The sequence below is a fragment of the Podarcis liolepis genome (assembly GCF_965112155.1).
Source record: "Podarcis liolepis genome assembly, chromosome: 2".
Lineage (NCBI taxonomy): Eukaryota > Metazoa > Chordata > Lepidosauria > Squamata > Lacertidae > Podarcis > Podarcis liolepis.
In genome coordinates this window covers 77,045,840-77,068,516 of record NC_139555.1, presented here as the reverse complement: position 1 = coordinate 77,068,516, position 22,677 = coordinate 77,045,840, and the positions used below count along the sequence as shown (strand labels likewise).

General features: G+C 38.8%; 1 protein-coding gene across 20 annotated transcripts in view; it reads right to left on the bottom strand.

Annotated features, from left to right (window-relative positions):
- ATP2B2 (ATPase plasma membrane Ca2+ transporting 2) overlaps positions 1–22,677 on the bottom strand; it is a 365,380-nt gene that overhangs the window by 65,107 nt on the left and 277,596 nt on the right. For 10 of the 20 annotated variants that reach the window (XR_014522401.1, XR_014522408.1, XR_014522410.1 and 7 more), the window contains 6 exons: positions 20,771–20,893; positions 18,419–18,451; positions 14,735–14,830; positions 7,354–7,395; positions 2,513–2,677; positions 1,761–1,975 (listed from right to left, as the gene is read on the bottom strand). Coding sequence is in view for 6 of the 20 variants with exons in the window: in XM_083488917.1 (XP_083345043.1) it covers positions 1,761–1,975; positions 2,513–2,677; positions 7,354–7,395; positions 14,735–14,830; positions 18,419–18,451; positions 20,771–20,893 (674 nt within the window). In the remaining 14 variants the exon portion in view is untranslated. The remainder of the gene's footprint in view (positions 1–1,760; positions 1,976–2,512; positions 2,678–7,353; positions 7,396–14,734; positions 14,831–18,418; positions 18,452–20,770; positions 20,894–22,677) is intronic. The other 10 variants (XR_014522404.1, XR_014522409.1, XR_014522414.1 and 7 more) reach the window with 6 other exon arrangements.

The window sequence follows — 22,677 nt, the reverse complement described above, 5'->3', positions numbered from 1 at the left end:
CTTCAGGTACACAAAATGCATTTTTACAAAATTCCTGTAAATGAGGGATTAATGTGAATTAATATCTGCCAACATTTTAATGGTGGGGGTTTTTTGGTGTTTTTTAGGCACATGAGACAATCAGCTGAACAAGAACAATATAATCTGGCCACAGTTTTCAAACATCTGTACAAAAATACTGAAATTCATTTGAAAGATACACTCACCCACCCACACAGAACATTAAACCAAAGTAGGAGTGGACATATTTCTTTCATTCCATTTTGTAATTCTACAGATGGCTCTGTCCTGTGTTCCACTCTACTTATCTTCCAATTTTACATTAAGGATTTCTATAATTAATTTTGGTAGCAGTGCATGTACAGTTTGCTCTTGCTGAACTTTCCATTTCTTCCATTTCCATTATTCTTTTCCATTTAGGTAAGCTGTGTGCATGAGTGATCATGCACATTAAAAAAAAAACCCAGTCATTTCTATTTTCTTTGTTTGCTTTTCAGCATACAGTTGTCTACACCACTGCATTTACATTTCTTGTAATGGAAAGGTTCTGGTGTTTTAGACTTCAGTGGAGCTCTCCACCCAAACACTGATCCGTACTTGTAATGGAAACATTTTCAGGGTGGGGGGAGGAGAAAGGCAGGAATGGAACTCAGAGAAGATGTGCATGCAATGACTCAGCACTCAGTTATAGGTACTATAATATAGGTACAGATATTTTACCATGTGTAATTGATAGCTTTACCAGGCTAAAGTAATGCAAGGTGATAAACAAGCATGTTAAGGGAGCGGATAAAGAGAGGAAGTGGTAATTTCAATTTATAGAAGAAGAAGAAGAAGAAGAAGAAGAAGAAGAAGAAGAAGAAGAAGAAGAAGAAGAAGAAGAAGTTGTTGTTTGTGGAAAAACAGGAATTATGTTACAACAATAAGTGCCTACCAACACCCTGAAAAAATCCTCTTTGAGGAAAAAGAGAGACAGTAAACTCTATTACATTTCACCACAATGAGGACCAGTCCCGTACATAACTCCATACAAACTAGCACAGGAAACCCTCATCACACAGTACAGAGATCTGCTGTCCTAAGGCAATTAAGTTCATTGTGAATTGTATTTCAGACTCTGCTTTGGTGTTTGGGTTCCCATTCAAATGCATTTGCATTATTTACTGGATTATATTATTCATGCATATTGAAAGCCTACCACTGTAGAATAATTTAATTATGTATATATACCTTACTGGAAATTGAGCTATTCTAGCATAAGTGTTCCCCCCCCCCATAACTGCAAAATGGCTGACACTATGTCACAATGGCACCTGAGATGCTTCAGTTTAAGTGGGAATCCATGTCTCTTTTTCCAAGTCCATTGCTTCATTCACTTCTTTAAAGAGATCCCCCTAGGTAAAGCCCACCCATGTTATTGTTTGAACTATTAGTTCCACAGTAGTGAGGGAAGTTCCTCTAGAGATATATTCTACTGTGAACAATGTCAACATTATTCTATTTTCTATTCTATTCTATTCTATTCTATTCTATTCTATTCTATTCTATTCTATTCTATTCTATTCTATTCTATTCTATTCTTCGGCTACACTTTTGATCTGAAGACATTAGCATTCTGAAAAACCTTTAAAATTACACTGACATGTAGTCCTGTTTACCTTACCAAACAGTAAACCAATTTTTAAGTAATCTATGAACAAATTAAATAACTACACAAAACGATTGTTTCTTTTCATCTTGGTTTCAAGTCTGTTGCTTACCTTTACAGAGTAAGCAAGGGAAATAGTAACAGCAAGTGGAAGTCCTTCTGGAACAGCAACTACAAGCACAGTAACACCAATTATGAAGAACTTAACAAAATACTGAACATAGATAGGTGTGCATTCAGGCAGCCATGGCTTCTTGCTGACTACGAAGTTTTCAACAGTGAAGTATATTACTAAGATGATGACAGTGATTGCAGACATCACCAAACCTGAAACAGACAAAAAAAGTTAACTTTTACTATAGCAAGTGTGTGGGGTGGTGGAAATCTTGTGAAAAAAAATATTTTTATTTAAGGCATCATGCTACATTTCTGTGTGTTAAAATCTCAGTTTAATCATTATCGTGTCTGGCAGCTTAACTATGAAGCCCGGAGACGTGATCCAGAATCACACATACATACAGCCCATCAAAACTACTTATGAGAATTATCTGACTCTGCGTAAGGCAGCGTCCTATGTGATATTTCGAGATCTTGAGCTCAGCTATACCTTGGGGAAATTGCACTGGACTCTTATCACTACAGAGAATGAGCAGAACCTACGGAGTCTCAGTTTGGGTTCCAAAGAAATGTGTTTAATACTACAATTGCTTTGAATGCCTTGAGTGTGGAGTGCAAAATCATAGAGTGCTAATCGAGTTCCATGTACATTTTTGGAAATTGTGCGCAGATCTGGCTGGCAATTAGTCTAAACTCTCTAGTACATTCCTCATGACAATAGGCTACCCCATCAAATGTACACCATACCTGCTTTCCCTATCTGGACAGCCAATTTAGTCAGCTTCCCTTGGAGGACAGATTTTTCTTTCTTATGCATGTTCGCTTTCCTCTTGTCTTTATCGTCTCCATCTCCACCTTCAGCACTCTTCAGTGGCTGCATCTCCATTGCAGCAGCACCATCCTGCTGTTTGGCTAACAGTGCAGAAGGAGGAAAATTATTTAAGAACTGTAGCGTTATTTCAGATGTTTAATTTATAAAATGAGACATCTGGCCTTCAGTGTTGGCTTCTGCACCACTGCTTTCCTTAGAACAGTTGACATGCCGGGTTATTTTGATAAGATTATAAGCGTCTAACCATTTCCCAGTCTTCAATTTACAAAGCACTTTAGAAAACATACACAAAGGTCTGCTTCTGCCTCCCCTTCTCTAGAATGAAAGTCTGTTGGTTTTATAGCAGTTTTTCACTTTTAAGTTTAAAAAAGGTTTTTTCTTGCATTTATATCACACTATTATTCTGCTGTTTGACCCAAAGTGGCCTACATGGGGTTATCCCCCTTCCAAAGTACTTACCAGACTCAGACCTGTTTTACTTTAGCAAAAAGTGGTTTCATGTGCACTCACACTATATCCTGAGACCAGGATATGAATGATAGATTTATGGCCTATATAATTAACTATCTAACTTTTTTTTTACATCAGAAGCCTCCTCAGAATTATATAATTAAATTGCCTCTGGATGCCAGCGTCACCTACTCCACCTCCTTTGTTCAGAGGTAAGGTCTGACGATTACTTCTAAGTCTGTTTGCAGCATGCTTTACAAGTAGGGATGGGAGAAGAATTTGATTCAGTTTGCATTTAAAGCATAATTTATCAAGCTCATGCTTTCCAAAACAATATGAGAACTGAAACACAGCCATCCTTCAAAATTTGCACCTATCTGAATTTTGTGATACATTTCTCCCGCCAAATAATGCTTATAAAAACACATATATTGGGAGTGAATGAATACATTTATGAAAAAAACATAGAAAAGGGCATTATATTAGGAGAGACTGCTTGCAAAAATGTGTACATTAGTCAAAACTGTGTACAAATTGTGTTAATTAGGGGGAAATGCACAAAAAACTGAAGGCTTTTCATGATGATCTGTTGTTTGTAAAATTCACTTGCTGCAGAAATGTGGAAAACTGAATTTAAGATTATAAAGATGAGAACTGAAAGAACTTGGCAGATCCTTTCATCCCTACTAACAAGCCTCCCCATAATAGAGAACGCTACACTATTATCGAGAACTCTTGTATTATTATTATTATTATTATTACTATTAATAATAAAAATTTGTATCCCATCTTTTCTCCCAAAGGAGTCCAGGGCTGCAAAGGCATAAGCAACAAAACAATTTAAACATCTAAAAACAATTTGAAAAAGCTGCAGACTAGGAAAGAGCTCTACTTAAAAGGTTTGTTGAAAGAGGAAAGTCTTTGTGTGCCCAGGCATAGAAACATGCAACCCAGCCAGAGGCAGACCAATGAGGAATACACATGACACCGGTAGTTGGGATGAGGTAGGCCACACTTCTTACTGATTACAGATGTAAGTAGGTTTTGGCAAAGGAAGTGGGTGTGACTCTGGCGTCAACCATTTCACCTGCTGGCTGACGAGAGGGCTGTGTTGACCCTGGGTTGAGTGTTGTTCCCACGACAGGTGTTCCCACAATGACCATGGAAGTACAATGGTTCTGGGCTGGGTAGCAGTCATGCCATGACTGCAAACCATGGCTTCCCCAGGATTTCCAGGTAAGTGGCAATTCCATAGATGCCAAAAAGAGAATACCAGTATGCTAAAGGCTGGATTCCTATATTGAGTGGAACAGACCTCCTGGTAAGATGATATCTACAGGAGGCCCTCACCTGCAGAATGCAGTGATCAGTACAGTGGTACCTTGGGTTAAGTACTTAATTTGTTCCAGAGGTCCGTTCTTAACCTGAAACTGTTCTTAACCTGAAGCACCACTTTAGCTAATGGGGCCTCCTGCTGCTGCTGTGCCGCCGGAGCACGATTTCTGTTCTCATCCTGAAGCAAAGTTCTTAACCCGAGGTAATATTTCTGGGTTAGTGGTGTGTGTAACCTGAAGCGTATGTAACCTGAAGCGTATGTAACCTGAGGTACCACTGTATAAGGGATTAAACCATCAGGTATGTGTATGTGTGTTGAAGCAAACAGACTTACAAATTCACAGCATACCTTGCTACTGAATGGGGCAAGGTCAGAGCTAGAGAGGGTGGTGGTAGTGCACACAGATTCAAGGTTCCACCTTCATTTTAATTTTCTAACGCTCGAAGAAGTCAAAAGTCTCACAACTGCAGTATTTTTTTACAAAGAATTCAGTATATGAAAAAGAAAAAACCTTCTCCTATCTTCCTGCAGAGAACTTTAAATAAATTGTGTGGAGAGAAACATGTACCTTTCCTTTCTGTTAGCCTTCATTTTGCAAGGGGACACAACTGGACATCACACATTTATCCAAGCCCTAAGAGGTTCCCTCCATTTCTTTAAAGAGGAAAGCAGCCTTTGGAAGTGCAATTTTGAGCAGAGAAATGAAGGGGGAAAGGGTGCTTTACTCCTTCTCCATGTACCATTTTTTACACTTGCACATGTTCCGAGGTGGTAGAGTTTGTCCAAGGTAAATCTTGGAACAAAAGTTCTTGAATAGATTTAAGATACTGATTTTATATTCAGTTTACTTAGCCCAGGAGTCAGCCTAGACACGACGGCAGAACTGCATGCAGAAATGTGTATACCATCGCATCCCTACAGAATGAGTGCAAGAAACCAAATTCTCCCCCTTGCCTCAGCCATCCAGCCATCTTTAAAGCCATTTTCCCCGAGAGTGATATTAAGGAGAAAAAATGCCTATTGTGCTGAGCCTTGCCTACCAATTTTGAAAGCCTCTTCTCTCACACACTCAGAGAAACACAGAGACGCTATGGAAGAGGCGGTTATCTTTCTGCCACTTCCAGGGGGGTGGGTAAATTTTGCTGAAATCTTTTCGGAGGGTGACGCTTGCCTAACATTATGAAGAACTAAACTTTGAAGAGGGAGAGCACTGGAAGATGTTATAGCACAACATCTTTCCATAGTTATTCGTAGGAGCACTGCAGCTAGACACTGAAGATCAGTGTGAAGATTTTCTCTTTTAGTTAAAAGGAAGCAAAGCCTCTTGCCACCTTGTAAATTTAGATAAGCATCAAGTACTAAAATACCAGCTATACACAGAACATGTTAACTACCACAACTGAGAACCTACTCAAAGTCTTTTAACGCTCTAAACCACTCTCAAAAAAATATATGCAATTACAATTGCATTTGAAGTAGCAACAAAAAACAATCATTTTTTGTATAATTAAAACTGAAAACATGAAGAAATATGAGGAAAAGCAAAGGCAACTGTAGTGTTCAAATGGTTAGGAAAGCTGGTAGCTGTAAGTTGCACTATAATTTCTTCATCATCCCTGTGTGTCTGTCTCACGCTGCTTATTAAAGTTGGTGCAATAATAAAAATGCTATAGGGCACAATATATTACAAACTTCCCCTGTGCAATCCCAGCTGAAACTGAAGGGAGATGTCCAAAAGCACAACTATGGCCTTACATAAATTTAATGGTGTTGCTCAGGAGAAATTTTCCACTACTCATAGTATATTATGGTGTACACTGTTTAGAAGATCTATCAAGAATAGTTAGACATAATCAATTTAGCTTAGCACCAAGTAGGACTGTATGTGTTATTTCTGTATTTTGAAATTCCTAAGAGGAACTAAAAAAATTATTTTTATGGGCTTTATCTTCTTCGTTATTCATCTATCTTACGTAGTTTAGGAAAACAAATGTGATCAACTGCTCTATACCAGTTATATTCATTCTGCAAAGAAAAACATGTGAAGAAACTGCTGTTAGACAAATGTAGACGGCAAATGTTATATTGGAAAAATAGATACGATATTATTCGGCAAAGAAAATACCTTTTGAGAATTCTAATTTTTAATTTACACAGGGAATATACACTTAAATAATTTAGACAGGAAATGAATATTATTTGTTGTTATTTTAAAAAGATGAAACACACTGCTTGACAACTAGCTGAAATCTTACAATGGTTATGTGTCTATTGTGGTGAAGAACCACATGTGCCCTGGCAGTGCTTTTGAAGTTTCTTCTGCAACCACTTTTACACAGATGCAACCTGATGTCCATCTGAAAAGTGTATTGCTCTTTAGCTATGCAGTGACTACAACCTCTGTCTGGGTGCATGCTTCCCTGCATTCACACACAGCACTGCAGGATTTCAGCCTAACTTGGTTAAAAGTCCAATACACTAATATTCTCTAAGCCGCAAGTTGCAAATCCTTCTTTATGCACAACTTGATATTAGCACTGGCACAGAATACCTTCAAGGTGGCACGGACAGTGCTCCCTATGTGAGCATTTCACAGTAATAACCACAGAATATCGCTAAGGAGAAGAGTGCAGAAGTGAAACAGCAGAAGCAGCACTAGAAAAGAGAGGTTGTGTGAAGCTTTCATGATGATGCAGTTGACGGAAGCCTTCTGGAAAGATGGATATGACAGCTCCAAGTTGTTGGAATCTATCAGCGTCCCATGGTTGGTTATTCCAACATGAAGGCTTAAAGGAGGCAAGAAAAAGGCTCGACTGTTTACAGTGTTGTTTTTGTCATAGGAATAAAAAAATTAAAAAGTTTGCTTTTGAGGTACTTTTTTTTTTGCGGGGGTGATATTCCTGATACTATACTTGCAGAACTAAATTCAAGTAGATGTTTAAAATCCTCCTTAATATAAAAGAAGGTTACCTTTATTCTGGTTGTTCTCCATATTCCCATCCTGCATTTTGCCTATGTGATAAAAATTGTAACAAACAAACAAAAACAGACAGTAAACAATCAGTACGCACAGACAGAACACAAGACAAAGGGGTATTTAAATAAAAAGGGCCAAAAAAACACGTTATGAGCATGTTTAAATAAAGTTTAATGCAAATTTTTATGATGGATTTATATGCATGAATGAGCTTCCTGAACAAAAATTTACAACCAAGTTTATCATTTACCACCAAGGCCTCCTCTGTTGCAGTAATAATAGAAAGTCATAAACACTTTGGAGCAATAGTAATTGTTTTTATACTGCAAAGCCTAAAGCAATAATTTGAAATTATCTAACCCAGTGTTTTGGATTCTGCGTTCTTCTGTCAGGAAATACTTTTGACATAGACCTGCTTGATATAGAAACTTACTTATACTGTGCTGCAAAGGTTTCTGGGGCATGTTCTAAAGTTGACATTGGACACTTGGCAGGCTTGTCTGATCTGCTCACACAAATAAAAAGAGCAGTCAAGACAGACACAGCCCCACCCCTACGTTTGCACTTCTACCATTCCGGCCTGCTACCCCGTTTCCAATGGGAGAAAATGTATGGTGGGGTGGCGGCGGCAGACAATGGTTCCTCCAAAGATGGGGAAAGCCTCTACTGCTGCTCTAGTGTCTGCCAGCTTAGTGACATTGCAAATGTCTATTTCTAGCAGGATCACAGGTCTCATGAACAAAAAGTCCCAAGGTGCTGTCATGGGACTTCTAGTTCAAACCCCTTTATTCCCAGGAGAAATAGATACTGCTATTGGCTCTACATTGGCAGAATCTTCTGCACTTTCAATATACTCATGGGAGAAAGAGGACAGGCCCCGTGGCCTTTCTCATCTTTGAAGAAACTAACGTCATCCCCTGGTGCTCAAGGAATTTTTCTCTTGGAAGACATGGGCAGCTGGCAATAGCTCCTCTTTGAGTGTTAACACTCACGTCTCTCGTCTACACCTGGGGAATTTCAAGGTGCAGTGCAGCCTTGCATTTTCCCATCCCCAAACTTAGTATCTTAGTATCTCTTAGTATCTTAGTTTAATTAGTATGTTTAAAATATGCTATTCGTTAGCAATATGTATCATATTATAAAATAATAAAATAGGAGATCTGGAATGGGAACTGAAGACTATCTAGTACAATCTATTACACTGTAAAAATCCAATATGTACTTCTGACAAAGCAGACAGCTTAAATCAATAACAGTCCATAGTTGCTAATATTATAACCAGAATATAGATTTGCATTCTGATTTTAAAATTTGGAAGATGAAATTATAATTTAAAAATCCTGATGAAATTAATCCTTGGAATTCCAATATCAAAGAACTAGAGACATTCAGAGTAGCCGGCATTTCCTGCAAATAAAATAAAATTCAGTTATAATCACCCCCCCCAAACCAGCGATCTCACCACAGAATGCTGTGTATATAGAAAGTTCACCCTCTCAGAAATCATTCCCTATTTAATTTAAGGGAGGAAGTAGATCTGCATGTGCATTCATTTTCAGGTAAGTATCCATTCCCTCCACTGAAATGAATGGATATGGCAAGGTGCAGATATGTACAGTTTTGATGTGCGCACACAGGCCTTTCAGTCAGGGAACTGTACTGATGTTGGAAAGAATGTTCTCCAAAATGTGTATGTAAAATTAATTTTGGAGAACAATCTTTCCAACATTTGTATAAATGTTACAAGCGTCAGACTGGTAATGTTTATAAACAATCCTACATGTCCCAATTGCAATTACAAATCTACTTGCTGTTATTTCCCCACCTGAAGCTAATAAATATTTGCTAAACAAAGTGACTAATTTTAGAGTAAAATAAAATAATAAATTCCTCTAATGCAGAGCAGCATGATTATTTTGAAAACAATGGTTATTTTAAATTTGCATGTAAGGTACTATTCATTTTTCTTTTATAGTGTTTCTATACATTTCTACTAGATTTGCCAAACTGCAATTTCCACATTCCATGTTCATAATATGGAGTGCAAGAGTGCTGCAGTGTGCCAAAAAGTGGGGGTAGGATACATTTCTATCATGTTCTCCATAAAATGTGAAACCAGCAGGTCAGCAGGAAAAATGAAGGAATGAATTCAGGCTTCTACAGGCCTTCCTGAAGAGCTGGAAATGGGAATTTTAACCTTTTATAATAGAGTACTGCATGTATAGCCCCAGCTGTGGACCACATGTGCCACTTATGCACACAGTTTTTCATCCTGCTGGGAATACACATGCAGAAGCAGGGTTCTGTGTGCACAGCATCACAGGTGGGATTAGGGCAAAGGTGGCTTAGGCTAAGGTTCTTAAAAAAAATGCATTTTCTCCTTAAATCAATTAATAAAATAAGAAATATATTTTCATTTCTTTTCCTCTGTACTGAATGTTTTCATGTAATGTTAAAGTTACAGTACCAACTGTTCACTGTTAAAAGTTTCTGTCTGGAGAAAGCTGCTGCTAGGTACAAATGGCTGCTTTAAAAAAAATTCACCAAATATACACAGAGAAATGCTGAATCTGGCACAGAGAAATATTGAAGCCAGTTGACAGGTGTCTATGGGATGGGATAGCAGTTGCATATTAATATATCACAGAGATAAATAAAAGGGATGTGACAAGGAAAGTCTCAGCAATGAAGTATTCTTGGAGATCCAGAAATACTGGATAAATTGCCTCTCTTGAGAGGTAAAACTATGTATTTCCACTAGACAGTGTGATTTGTACACATATACTATATTACTAAACTGCGGAAATGACTATTAGGGAGTATGTTACTTTTTCTTCTAGCCCAATACTCCATTGTAAAATGTATAATAAGCATATACCAAAGGATGACAGACATGACAGAATTAGACAATAACCAGGGGTCTCCAGATTTTTTGAGCTCATCTGGGGACTATGCAAACTATTGGGGCAGAATACACACATACTTACCACAACTACACATATATGTGCACACATAAGCATAATGGTTATTGAAGAATGGTTACTGAAGAATGCAGTTGGAGAGAAAGTTAAACCAGCAGCAATCATCAGGAAGATCTTGCCCACTCCTGCAACAATTAGGCTTCAAAAAAGCCTTCTGAACAAATGGAAGGCTTTTCCTCAAGCCTAACTGCAGTGAGGCAGAAGAAATTTCAGATTTGCAACTGAGATAATAATATTGGTGGACTGTGGACTCAGCTGGGAGATCATCTAAAATTGGGAAGAGCTACCTCGGAAGCACAGGGAGACATGGAAGGAGCCTCGCACCAGGCCTATATTTCTAGCAGATGTTACCGGTAATATAATATCCCTGATACAATACTTAGATTTCATTAAATAATGACACATGACTATTTAGCAGTTTTTTGGAACTATAGGTAAGTTAAGTCTTGTTGTTAGTCTAGGGCAGGATCCATCTAACAAGTTCCATCAGAGGAGGCCTTGCACAAGGACTTCTGCTTGTGCAACAGGGCATTCCCCAACTTCCCCATGCCCTCCATGTCTCCCAAAATATCTGCTTTGATCATTTTGAAACCTATTCATTGGGAATTCAAAGGTCTTTCTTAAACCCACTACTAAAATGTCTAAGGGAGCAGACTACCCTTTAATCCAGGGTAGGGAACTTTCTCAGCCTGAGGACCCCATTTCGTTATGGTTGACCTTCCAGGGGCAATATACGAGTGGTAGGCACCTACCCACACTTTCTCATATACTCAGATGCATCCACAGATAAACACAAATATGAGACACTCATTTATGCATTCACTCACTCACATACATTCCAGCCCCCAAATTAGGCAGTGGTGTAGAGAGCTGACTGTCATGTGCCCTGTGTCCATGTCCCAGCGTCACACCATGGAAGACTCAAATTCAGTTGATTCACAAGTCACCAACTCAGGGGAGAGAGCCTTCAGTACTCCTTTCTATATCATTCTAACCCAAGGACATGGTTCTTCCAATAATTCATTGGGAATTATTTTCCTCTAGCTTTTCCTGCTCCACAGCCACATATATGGTTCTTTAAAGATTGCAGGCAGCACTTCGGGGGTGGGGGGTGGGGTCAGAGTGGGAAAGGAAGGCCAATGGGAACAGAAGGCCTTTGTCAGCCTTCTGAAAGCTTTGGATGACTCTTCTGGTACAGCCTAGCTTGACTCAAGTAACTGCTACCACTTCCCTAGCACACACTGAGACCTTGCAGAATGCAATGCTGGCCGCACCAGCAAATGCTTCCATATTGCAAGGGGCAACTGGGTATGATCCAGGAGATCCATGAGCTGGATCATTTAGCATTCTTAATGTTAATGACAGTTGTGTTGGAGAGAGGGACTCAGTTTAGATTGGAACTGTAGCACAAAGGAAGACTTGTACTATTTCTTCCACGCTGTTTTCCTGCTTGAAATGCAGCCCACCCCCCAAGCAGCTACTTGCCCTGTGGGGTGGGTGCATGTTTCGTCTTGGAGGACAAATAGTGGTTCTGGTAGGACATTTCAATCAGCTGCTATTAACATTTCAAAAATCCATGGGAAATACTGTTCACCAAAGTCTCAAGGTTAGCTTTTTTTTTTAAGGAATACTTCCATAATGACAAGTAATGAAATATGTTTTAATTTATGATAACAGAAATGAAGTTCCCATCTTTCAAAACTCAGACATAAAGTAGAAGCACAAAGTTCAGTCTTGCGTACTTAATATTTTAAAGCCACAGTGTGAAGCAATAGTCATGGACTACTGCATTTAACTAGTACTGGAAAGTATACATTTCTAGACTATTTAAATGGATGGTTTGTATGGACTACTACATATATATAGTGTGGGTATTTTTGCCTGTTTGTTCATTGGGGATTATAGGATTAAGTTGGAAACCTAGCAAAGGCTCAAATATCAAGGCAGAAAAACTCCACTGCAGATGTAGAGCATCTAAAAGGGATCTGTGTTTTATATTGTTGCCTGGAAATGACAAGCTATCCTAGAATAGGTATTTTCTGACAGCAATATGCATGTCACAGTAAACAAAGAAATATTTTATATCCCGCATGATTCGGTACAGGAGTTACCAACACAGTGTGGGGCAATGACACCAATCAAAACTTTAAATGGTGCCCCTGGGCAGGTATCCCAAACTCTGAGTTTGCATTATAAAAAAAAGTAAGTCTCTAGCTCTCCTTGAAGAAATGTTATGGGGCAAAATGTACAGGTACATTCTAAGCAATTTCTGTGAAATGAGAATGAGTGAAGTGTGTCCACTTTGTATATTTTTCCTGGTACTGAGGAATGCTTCTTGTTACTATAGACGTGTGTGTGTGTGTGTGTGTGTGTGTGCACGTAAAATTAATATTATGTGATCTGCACTATCAGGACAAGCAAACTATAGCTGACTTCCCATGACAAGCATAAGGTTCTCCAGAGAGGTTGTCTTTCTAATTTTGTATTATTCCACACAACTCATGGCCACCATGAGACAAGCCTTTCTAGATGTGTAGAATGTTAATACGTGTTCTCTCTCTCTCTAGCTACTGTTGATTTAATTATTATTTGAATGTTTTTAAATAGCTGCTGTTAACTGTTTTTAATTAAGAATGTTAATGTTTTGTTTTATACTTCTGTAAACTGCTTAGAGGATTTGTTCCAATCAAGCAGTTTATAAATTTTGTTAAATAAAGTAAAATACGTACATTAAATTTTAAAAGAGAGCTCAAGTACATGCCAGGCACTATAGTAGCTACCCCATTATAAGTAATGGTTCTCTTTAAAATGTAGGACATATCAGTGCTAGACTACCTACATATACAACAGGCCCTTTCTTAATATACTGTCAAAGCCTCCTTATGAAGGCTGCATTCATTTGTCTGTCAAGGAACTTTTGCAGATGAGCCTAACATGACGATGCTATCAATTTCAGCCTCCATCTCTCAAATGCAGTCCCATGCTGAGCTAAACAGACCAATTTGGTTGTACAGCAAGTATTCACAGCTCCCTAAGGGGTGATTTGTGACTTGTGATCACATCAAGAGTGTGATTTTGCAAGTTTAAGAAGGCTTTGTTTCCAATATGATTTAGCAGTGGAAAGAATGAAATTATAGCATGTTCAAATTTATTAAGATGGTATTGTATTCATATTTTTACCAGGAACAGAAGAACCATGAAATTAGTTATGATACTTGAGAGGGTCTAGACTTGTTTTCCGATAACACACTGTACTACAACTCCCATCAATCCTGACAATTTGTCATGCTAGTTGGACTGATGGGAGTTGGACTCCAACAACATCCTGAGGACCACAAATTCCTCATTTCTGATCTTTAGGATTTCCTGCTTTCGGGGCTCCAGAAAACACATTTAACATTCATTTTTTAAACTTTCTACAGGACATGAAGTGTATCCAATTATAAATAGGATTAATAAACATTGTATAACATCCATGCTTTGGTTACTATTTAGTGGTATCATAAATAATTCATTACTACTTAGATGCTAAAAGCACAACAATGTAATCAAGCAAAGATATTATAATAAGTTTAGAGAAAAAGCAAGTGTTCTATCCAAGCTTGAGATAAAATACACCCATTCATACTTACTATAAATTTATATTATTATAAAGCAGTTTATTGTATGGGCATGCTAAGAAATGGAGTCAAGAAGCTGGCCAACATCACATTCAGAATTGCAAAGGTGAAGTTGTATTTGTTGAAAGAAAGAAAGAAAATGTATGAAACCATATCCAAGCACATGCACGGTAGTACACAGCAATAGTTTGCTATCTACTATCATTGCCTACAGTAAATGCTTAGCTCAGTGCTGAGTCAAAAGGTTGTGGGAACGCACAATAAAGCACTACAATGCTACTGGTAGTGTTTAAGCCAGATTCCTGACCCCAGCAGGATTGTTTTCCCAAAGCTATGTTGAGACTATGAATGCTTATGAGAGTGCCACACTGGAACAGTAGAATGAAAAACAAAATCATGCTCTCTTTCAAATAGACATTGGAAAGCATGGAAACAACAGCTTTGCACTGAAAACCTTGTGAGGAAATGTGGATTTGGCAGATACTTGCTGCAGTGGTTTGTTTTTAATAGTTTGAATCAGCAATAGAAGATTCCTTGATTCCTACTTGTTCACGTCCCATTGTTGCATCAGTGAGAAGCAAAGATTTTGGCTGGCTAAGACCAAGTGGGATTTTGTGGCATCTCTTATAAGCTGCGATACAATAGGAGCTCTCACAGGGTAATAATCACATGCACATACAACATCTGTGCCGTTCATAAGAGAAAGAGGGAAGCTTATAGAGTTAAGGAGAGAAATCCATCAAATAAAAACAAGCTAGGTGTTCTTAACGTACCATTGACTAAGCTGGCATTTGCATTATCTGTGGCATTTGCACCTGCTGCCCCATCTGTAGTTGAAGGAGGATGGAAGGAGGTATGGGAAGAATCTACTGAGTAATAATGCATAAAAGGAAAAAAAAGAATAAATCATAATAATATGAACAAATTCACATGACAGAAAGGATAACATTTATGGACTAATGTGGCTTCATTTCTCTGTCTCTCTCTCCAAAACAGAGTTGTTTTAAAGTAAGCAACATAATGTCTAAAAATGGATGTTATTACAAGAATGTCACAAGAGTGGGGAACAAAAACTCATACATGGAATATTATAAAAGTAAATATGAAAGACATTTAACAGAGTTAACAGAGTTGGTGAGAAACTGACTTTACATAGTACTTCTAATTCCTCTGCTCCTCCACGCAGACATTCTTAAGATGCCTCATTTTTAAAAAATAATAATAATACTAGGTTTTGATTTGAAGTGTAAGAAAAAAATAAAGTATTATTTAAGCACCTGCATTTCTCAGGACAGCCATAAATAACTACAATATTACGTTTACTAGAACTAATATGCTTTATTTATCTATGCATCTAAAAGGTATTCTATTTAATTCCTTCATTCGTTATAAAAATAATAAGGCACATTTTCCAGTGTAACATTCAAAAGAAATTTTGGGAAACTCAAGAGTACAATCACGAGCCCTATTTGACTCTTTCTTTTTGTTTGTGTGTGTATATATATATATATATATATATATATATGCAGGTTTTGGTGTCTTCGGGTGTCTTCCCGTGTAAGAGTTGGGGTGTCTAGGCGACGTTTCGACGAGGTCTCACTCGTCATCTTCAGGCTGGTGCTTTCGGCTTCTTGTTACTGGAACAGAGCAGGATCTCAGTGTTTGAGTTCCTATAAATACTGTTGAGGGGGTGTGGTGTATAGCCTCCAACGTTCTGGGCAGAGAGGAGGTTCCCAGGTTAGTGTGCCTTTTCTTCTTTTGTTCCTTAATTACTTGAGGGATATCTTGAGTGATTTCTTGAGTGATATTCTGAGTACCACTTAGGTGGGTCATTAGGTGTGGATTAGTTGCTAAAGCTTTCGTGTCTTGACCTCTTGAGCTTGTGAAGAGTTTTTCTGAGAAGATGGCTGTACTGCACTTAGTTGTGCTCTGGCTTGGCTTCGTGTATAGGGGCGAGCTGTGGTTTTGTGCCCTGTGCCAGCCAGATCTGTGTAGGGATTGCAGGGGGGTGCAGCATCCGGAGGTGCCACTATGGTTTGGTTACTGGATGGTGTCTGTGATTTATCTGTGGAGAGGGTCTGGGTTTGGGTCTGGTGTGGTTGATTGGTGATGGCGTTCTGTGTGCCTCTGGTTCTGGTGTCGGTTTTTGTGGGGAGGGCTAATTTCCAGATGTCTGGCAGGCGGGACGTGTCGTCACGCTTGTTCATGTTGTGAGGGTGTTTCTCTATCTCGATGGCTTCCATGATTATTCTCTTGTGGTGATGTTCCATGTTAAAGAGCAATTTGGAATCTGCAAAATTAATTTCGTGTCCTGTTTCTTTCATGTGTTGGAAAAGAGAGGAAGTTTTTTCTTCTTTTTTGACGGCATTCTTGTGTTCTGCGATACGTGCATTTATTCGTCTGTTTGTTTGTCCAATGTACGTGGCTGGGCAGACTTTGCAGGGTATTTCATAGACCCCTTGGTTTTCCAACTGGATTTTATCTTTGGGGTTTCTGAGGATATTGGCTATTTTTTGGTTGGTGCAAAAGGCTGTTTTGATATTGTGTTTATGGAGGATTTTGCTAATTTTATCTGTAGTGCCCTTGATATAAGGAAGGAGGGCCATGCCATTGTTTTCTTCTGTGTCTTGGTTTTTGGGGGGTGTTTCTTTTTGGATTAGCTTCGTAACCCTGTTTTGCTGGTATCCATTGGCGATTAACACATTTAGGAACTCAAAACACTGAGATCCTGCTCTGTTCCAGTAACAAGAAGCCGAAAGCACCAGCCTGAAGATGACGAGTGAGACCTCGTCGAAACGTCGCCTAGACACCCCAACTCTTACACGGGAAGACACCCGAAGACACCAAAACCTGCATTCCTGTACCCGTGAAAATCTACGAAAGCATATATATATATATATATATATATATACACACACAGTCCATTCAAGATTTGCTAAACAATTTTATTACCAATTCTGTTTTTCATTGTGCATTGAATGACGACAGAAAATCAAATCAAGTCAATCACAGTTCTAAAGTGTCAGCAGTTTTCCTTTCAAACAAGGGGTGGCAGCGGGGAGTGGGGGGGGGGGAATAGGTCAGGCAAGAAGTTCCTTCACATCAAGAGGAAGCAAAAGTTCCCAGCAGATTTTGCATTGATTGGAATTTAGCTGTGCTAGAGCTGAGTGAATAATCTGCAGTGAATAAATGATCTGAAACTGTACAAATGTTTCCAGCAACAATTTTGGCTTCAAATATTCAGTGGTTCATTTTCAGTGTCACATAAATAATACCTTGGGCCAACATGCTATTTAGATAAATAAATTGTCTGATCTTAGATTTGCTTTTCTAGTACTAGATGTTTAACGTTAAGATGGTACCATGGAACTCCAGAGGTCAACGAAGTCGGGCATGTGCTAGAACACACAAGCTGGCAGGAGGCTCATCATCAAGCAGAGCCCCCTAATTCCCATCTTAACATTTGGAGGGGACGGACGACTACAAGTGTGGGGATGAGGCTCGCTAGGAGCCAGGCTGCTTCCTTGTCTGGATGTCCCCTTGTAGGGCTTGCGGAGGTCAGCCAGCCATATCACCAAGGCTTAACTGAGAACAAGTACTGCATCAGTGCTGTAGCTTGGGGTCATCCAATAAAGTTGATTGACAAGAGATTAAAGGCCGACAAAAGGAAGTACTTCTTCATCCAGCACAGAGTTAATTTATGGAATCCACTGCCACAGCATATGGCGGCTCAGCCACTAGCTTTAGATAGCTTTAAAATCCAAAGGGATTAACAATGGCTGCTAACCACAATGACTGTATGCAACCTCCAGGAGCAGAAACAGCATGCCTCTGAAATTATTGGGGACAACACTAGAAAGCTTTTGCCTTTTGCTCTGCTTATGGAATCTGCAGAGGAAACTGGCTGGCCACTGTGGGAAACAGGATGCCGGGCTAGATAGGCATGTGGTCTAATCCAGCAGGTCTTATTCTATGTTTATTTAGCTTTGTGTCTACCCTGCCCCGCCCTAATAAGCCTAATGGTCCAATGAATGGAGATTCCAGGAGACAAAGTAGGCCCCAAGTTCAGTGAGGCTTCTTTGAACTCTTCAAGAGTTCCTCTGACTGCCTAGCACTTCAGCCCGCCCACTGGAGTCAGACTTCTGGTTCACCCACTAGCTGAGCCATTTTGTATTGATATGTAAGTGAAAATTTAAAAATCATGGCTTCCATTTTTAATTGAGGTTTTTAAAAGTTCTTATTTTAAACGAACTTTTCCGAAGTAATTCTTTTAGGGAAGAGCCACATAAAAATGGGTCAAAAGAACTCCAACTGAAATTTCATTTTAGATTCCAATCATGTAGTGAAGACAAGTTTTCTTGACTATTCACTCAGGTCTTTTCCGCACCCTCATTTTTGGGAAAGTCCCAGTTAAAAGCCTCAGCCTTTCCTCTGATATGGTAGGTTTCTTACTCTACCTGGAAGCTGATGTCCATCCTCCTGTTTCACACCTGTATGTTGATTTTTACAAAATGTTAATGAGGAAGAAATGCATACATCTAGAGAAATGCAAACACATCTGATTGATAGGCTTTCAGAAAGCTGCAAGCATACATAACAATGGATGTATGTTTGAGCTTAGGAAATAGGGACATAATCTAATGAGCACCGTTGCTATACAAACACTGCTCATTTCAGTGGGGCTCATGCCAGACTCATCCACAAGCTCTGTTTAAATAAAGAGTGTGTTCACAGGAACAGTGCTTGGAAGACTGACATTCCATGCAGCCTGATCATTACTACATCACTGGAGGCTTACTTGAATGACTGAAGAATGAGTCTTGAAAGCATTTTGTTAGGTGTTTTATTGGATGTGTAATGATGTTTTATGGAAGTTATATGACAAATATGACCCTCTTTTTTCACCTATCCCTCAGTTGGTGGCGTAGACTGACAGATTGTCTCTTTTAAAAAATTAAAATACAGGACAAGGAAGTATAAACACTAAATGAAGAAAGAGGAAACACTGGGGAGAATTACACAGGATTTTGTCACAGAAAAGCAGGCCCAGACTGCAGACTGTGGCAGGCTATGTGAAAATTACTAGTGTGTCTTACACAATTCTTGCTTAAAATATATTAGCTATAAAGCCCTCAATCACCAGCCATTGTTTTCTGAGAAAACACATTTTAATCCCCGTTTATCATATTAGCTTTACATGTAATGTAACACTATTAGTCTACATAGAGATAGAGAGTTTAGTGTGTACTGTAAGTGTAGGGAATACAGCAAAAACTACATTGAATATTCTTTACACCAAATACAACTGCCTACACTTTCTTGGCAATTGTATTTCACTTTGTCCTAGTTTAGACTGATCTAGTCTAATACGAAACAAATGAACTCTAGAAGGACGCCTACCTTACAGACATACTGAAATCAATAGGATTTATTATCATTCCTTTCATACTAAAGCTTCTGATATACCTCTGGGGAGGGGGAAAATGCCCTTTCTGATTTAGGAGTGTAAGAAAACTGTGTTCATGAAGAAGATTGCACACATTCAATATATTTCCTTTATTTTTATTTGCACTCACGTTAAGACTCTAACATGACCTGCAATGGTGCAAAGGGTGACTGTCACAGACGTGGTCAGCTTTGCTCTGGATCATAACCACATGGGCTGCAGTTTAACTAGATATAAGACCATCTGGCAAAAGTATAAGGACTCTGGGCACACATTATTTTTGTGAAAAGGTAAGTGTGTACAAGTTTATCAAAAATTTGCTCGTTAACCATTCCTATATCAATGATGCATGATTTGATAAAAGAAAGGAAGAAATTGTTTAAATAAGAAATGCAGGAATTGAATTGAATTGAAGAATCAATAATCAATCAGTTGCAGTGAAGATTTATGGGGGAAAGAAACTTGAACAGATCCCTATTATTATTTTAGCTTTCATTTTCATTAAGGCTGCCTGAATCTGGAAATTGAAGAGTGATCTTCACATAACTTCCCATGAAACATAAGTGGCTTTCTTTCCAAGAAATATTCTACAAAGGAGACCATTTCAGTTCAGCCTACTTATAGGCATGGGTTGGATCAAAATACTCTGTTATGTTAATGGAATGGGCTTCCATTCATGAGAAGAGAGTTCTGCTCATGGAAGCTCCCCTTCTATAAGTGGAAACATCTTCTATCCAGAGAATAGACTGTTTAGATCCAACATTTCGATTGTGCTTAGAAAGATAAGTCCCCATCTACTACAAAAGTAGAAGGCACTATATAGATAATCGGAATGGTACCAGTTACTAAATTAACAAAAGCTGGATGAATGTTAGTTGTATGCTAACATCAAGTAAAATATGAACTGTGCACGATAAAATATGGCACAATTTAAAATTCTGATGTTAAATTAAAACATAAAATCCAAGACTACAACAATTTCAGTTAGATCTCAAATGTGAGGATAGAAATTATAAAAGTAGTAATTTGCTTCTTTTTTAACAACAGCACTCAATTATGTTTGTTTAAATCTCTGTTTGTTATGACTTTGGGATATATAACACAGCTTGAGAATGTGTGGAACGTAGGTGAGCCCGGAACTTCTTTTTTTACTTTTCCCTTCTCACATTTTACATAGAAAATGTATGATGTTCAAAATAACACTTTGGTACACATCTAGCATGTGAAAGTTGTGAGTGTCATAGGTCCTGCCCCCCAAAATGATGGGACTGAATCAGAAATAAATGCTGTGTAGTTAGTTTGTGTATCAGTTTTATGTAATAAAAACAGACATTGAGGAAATTTGATGTGATCAAATTTGCACCTTTCTTATCTTTCTTCTCCTCGTCTTCACCAGCGCCTAGCAGAGTAAAGATGATCCCTGTTTGAGAATTAACTCCTACAGCAGTAACAACCATTCTTCCAGAACCTTCCATGACATGTGTACCTAAAAAAATTAAAATATAGATATTAATACTTTCTGCTTTGGGAGGTAATGCTGCACAATATACTATGATACTTAAAAAAAAACCCAACCTTGTCCCTGTGATATGATCAGGTTTCAATCTAAGGTCACAATGCAATCCAGAATCAATTTTGTTTAAGACCAGAGAAGTCAATGAGCTTTAAACATTCTCCATTCTGTGGTGGAGTGTGACCTAAAGTTTCATCTTAAGAGCTGGTGCAGTGGCTAAAATGAACTCAGGAAGTAGCCAAGTAACATCCTCTCACCCACAGTCCCACATTTGCAATATGAAGGGAATGATTACAGGGCTATTAGACAAGTGTTATACAAGTCCAAGTAAGTCCAAGATAAAGAGTGAATGAAAATGTAAAATATAAGATCAGCAAAACCAGAACATTTCATCTAACACTAAAGCACTGTCTTCATAGGAGAGAAGAAGGAATCAAAGCAACTGACTGGAACTGACATCCCATGCTGCACTGTGAGGGCAGTTTTCTTGTCCCTTCAGCAAAGCGCAGGAAAGAGCATTACCAAATTGCCTTGCCCAGGCACAGATATGTTCACTGACTTGACAGAGCGTATTAGAAGACGTAATGGAATTGCCTTCACAGTGCAGTCCAGGAAGACAGGGAGCATTATCTGGTAGCCTTGACGATGAGGTGGGGGGAAGGGTGCCTCTCTTCGTGGACTTTACTGCAAGACCAGTTTTATCAGATCTCACAGCAGGGCGAGACAGAGAGGATCACCCAGACAGATGCCTTGGCAATGTTGGGAACTGTTTCCTTCCCTGGCTGTCACACAATCCGTGCTTGGGGCTTATCCATTCCCCTGGGGAACCCCAACCTTAACGCTGAATCTGAACAAAAAGCAATCTGCAGATTGCCATTTGTTCCAATTTAGCACTGAAGAGTGGGTTTTCTGGGGGAAAGTGGCAGGACAAAGGCTTGGACCTGTGCCTAGAAAGTGTGGGACAAGCTGAAAACTGCTTAAACCCATGCTTGCTAGGCACAGGGCAAGCAGAAGTGTGGATGAGCCCATACTTTCATTGGAGTAAAAAACATTTTGCAAAAAGGGATCCTCTGTTTTCACTCAGAATTTTTTTCCTAGTCCCAAGGATCAGTATCAGCTCACATCTATATCCATCAGATTGTGCAATTCTGGCTATAATCCACTAGACTCCCACCTAAAAACAAATCCCTCTGAACTGAGTAAGACTTATTTCTCAGTAAATCCATTGGACCTGTCTGAGTAGTGCATATTTTCATTGCAATTTTCTACCCCTTGTGTAATTTAAGCTAATGGCAAAGCTTTTGTACTGACTGTGTTTTTCAAAAGATATTGAGATGTTTTCTGATATTATCTCCTGCCTTAAAGCATGCGTAGGTAATTTCAGATATAGTATGCAATTTAAACGGCACTAAAGTGGGCTGTACATTTTTAATGGATATAATTCATTAATATTGCATCGGGCCTGCGAATTCAATTTCTTTTACTTCTGTTCATTAAAAGCTACTCCACTGCACTGAGACATGGGATGTTAGTCTGAACCAGAGGGTCTAATACCAAGGCTTGTGGTTCCTGAGGCTCCCAGCTGCTCCTTCAAACCATCCTGTACTTGATTCTACAACTGAACCATCCCCCAGTGTGTTTCCACAATATACCTCCCACATGTAAAATCTGAATATTATTCTTACAAACCTTTAAAGCAATACATAATATAAACTGTGTTCTTTACTGCAGTGGAGGACGGGGCGGACTTTTTAAAA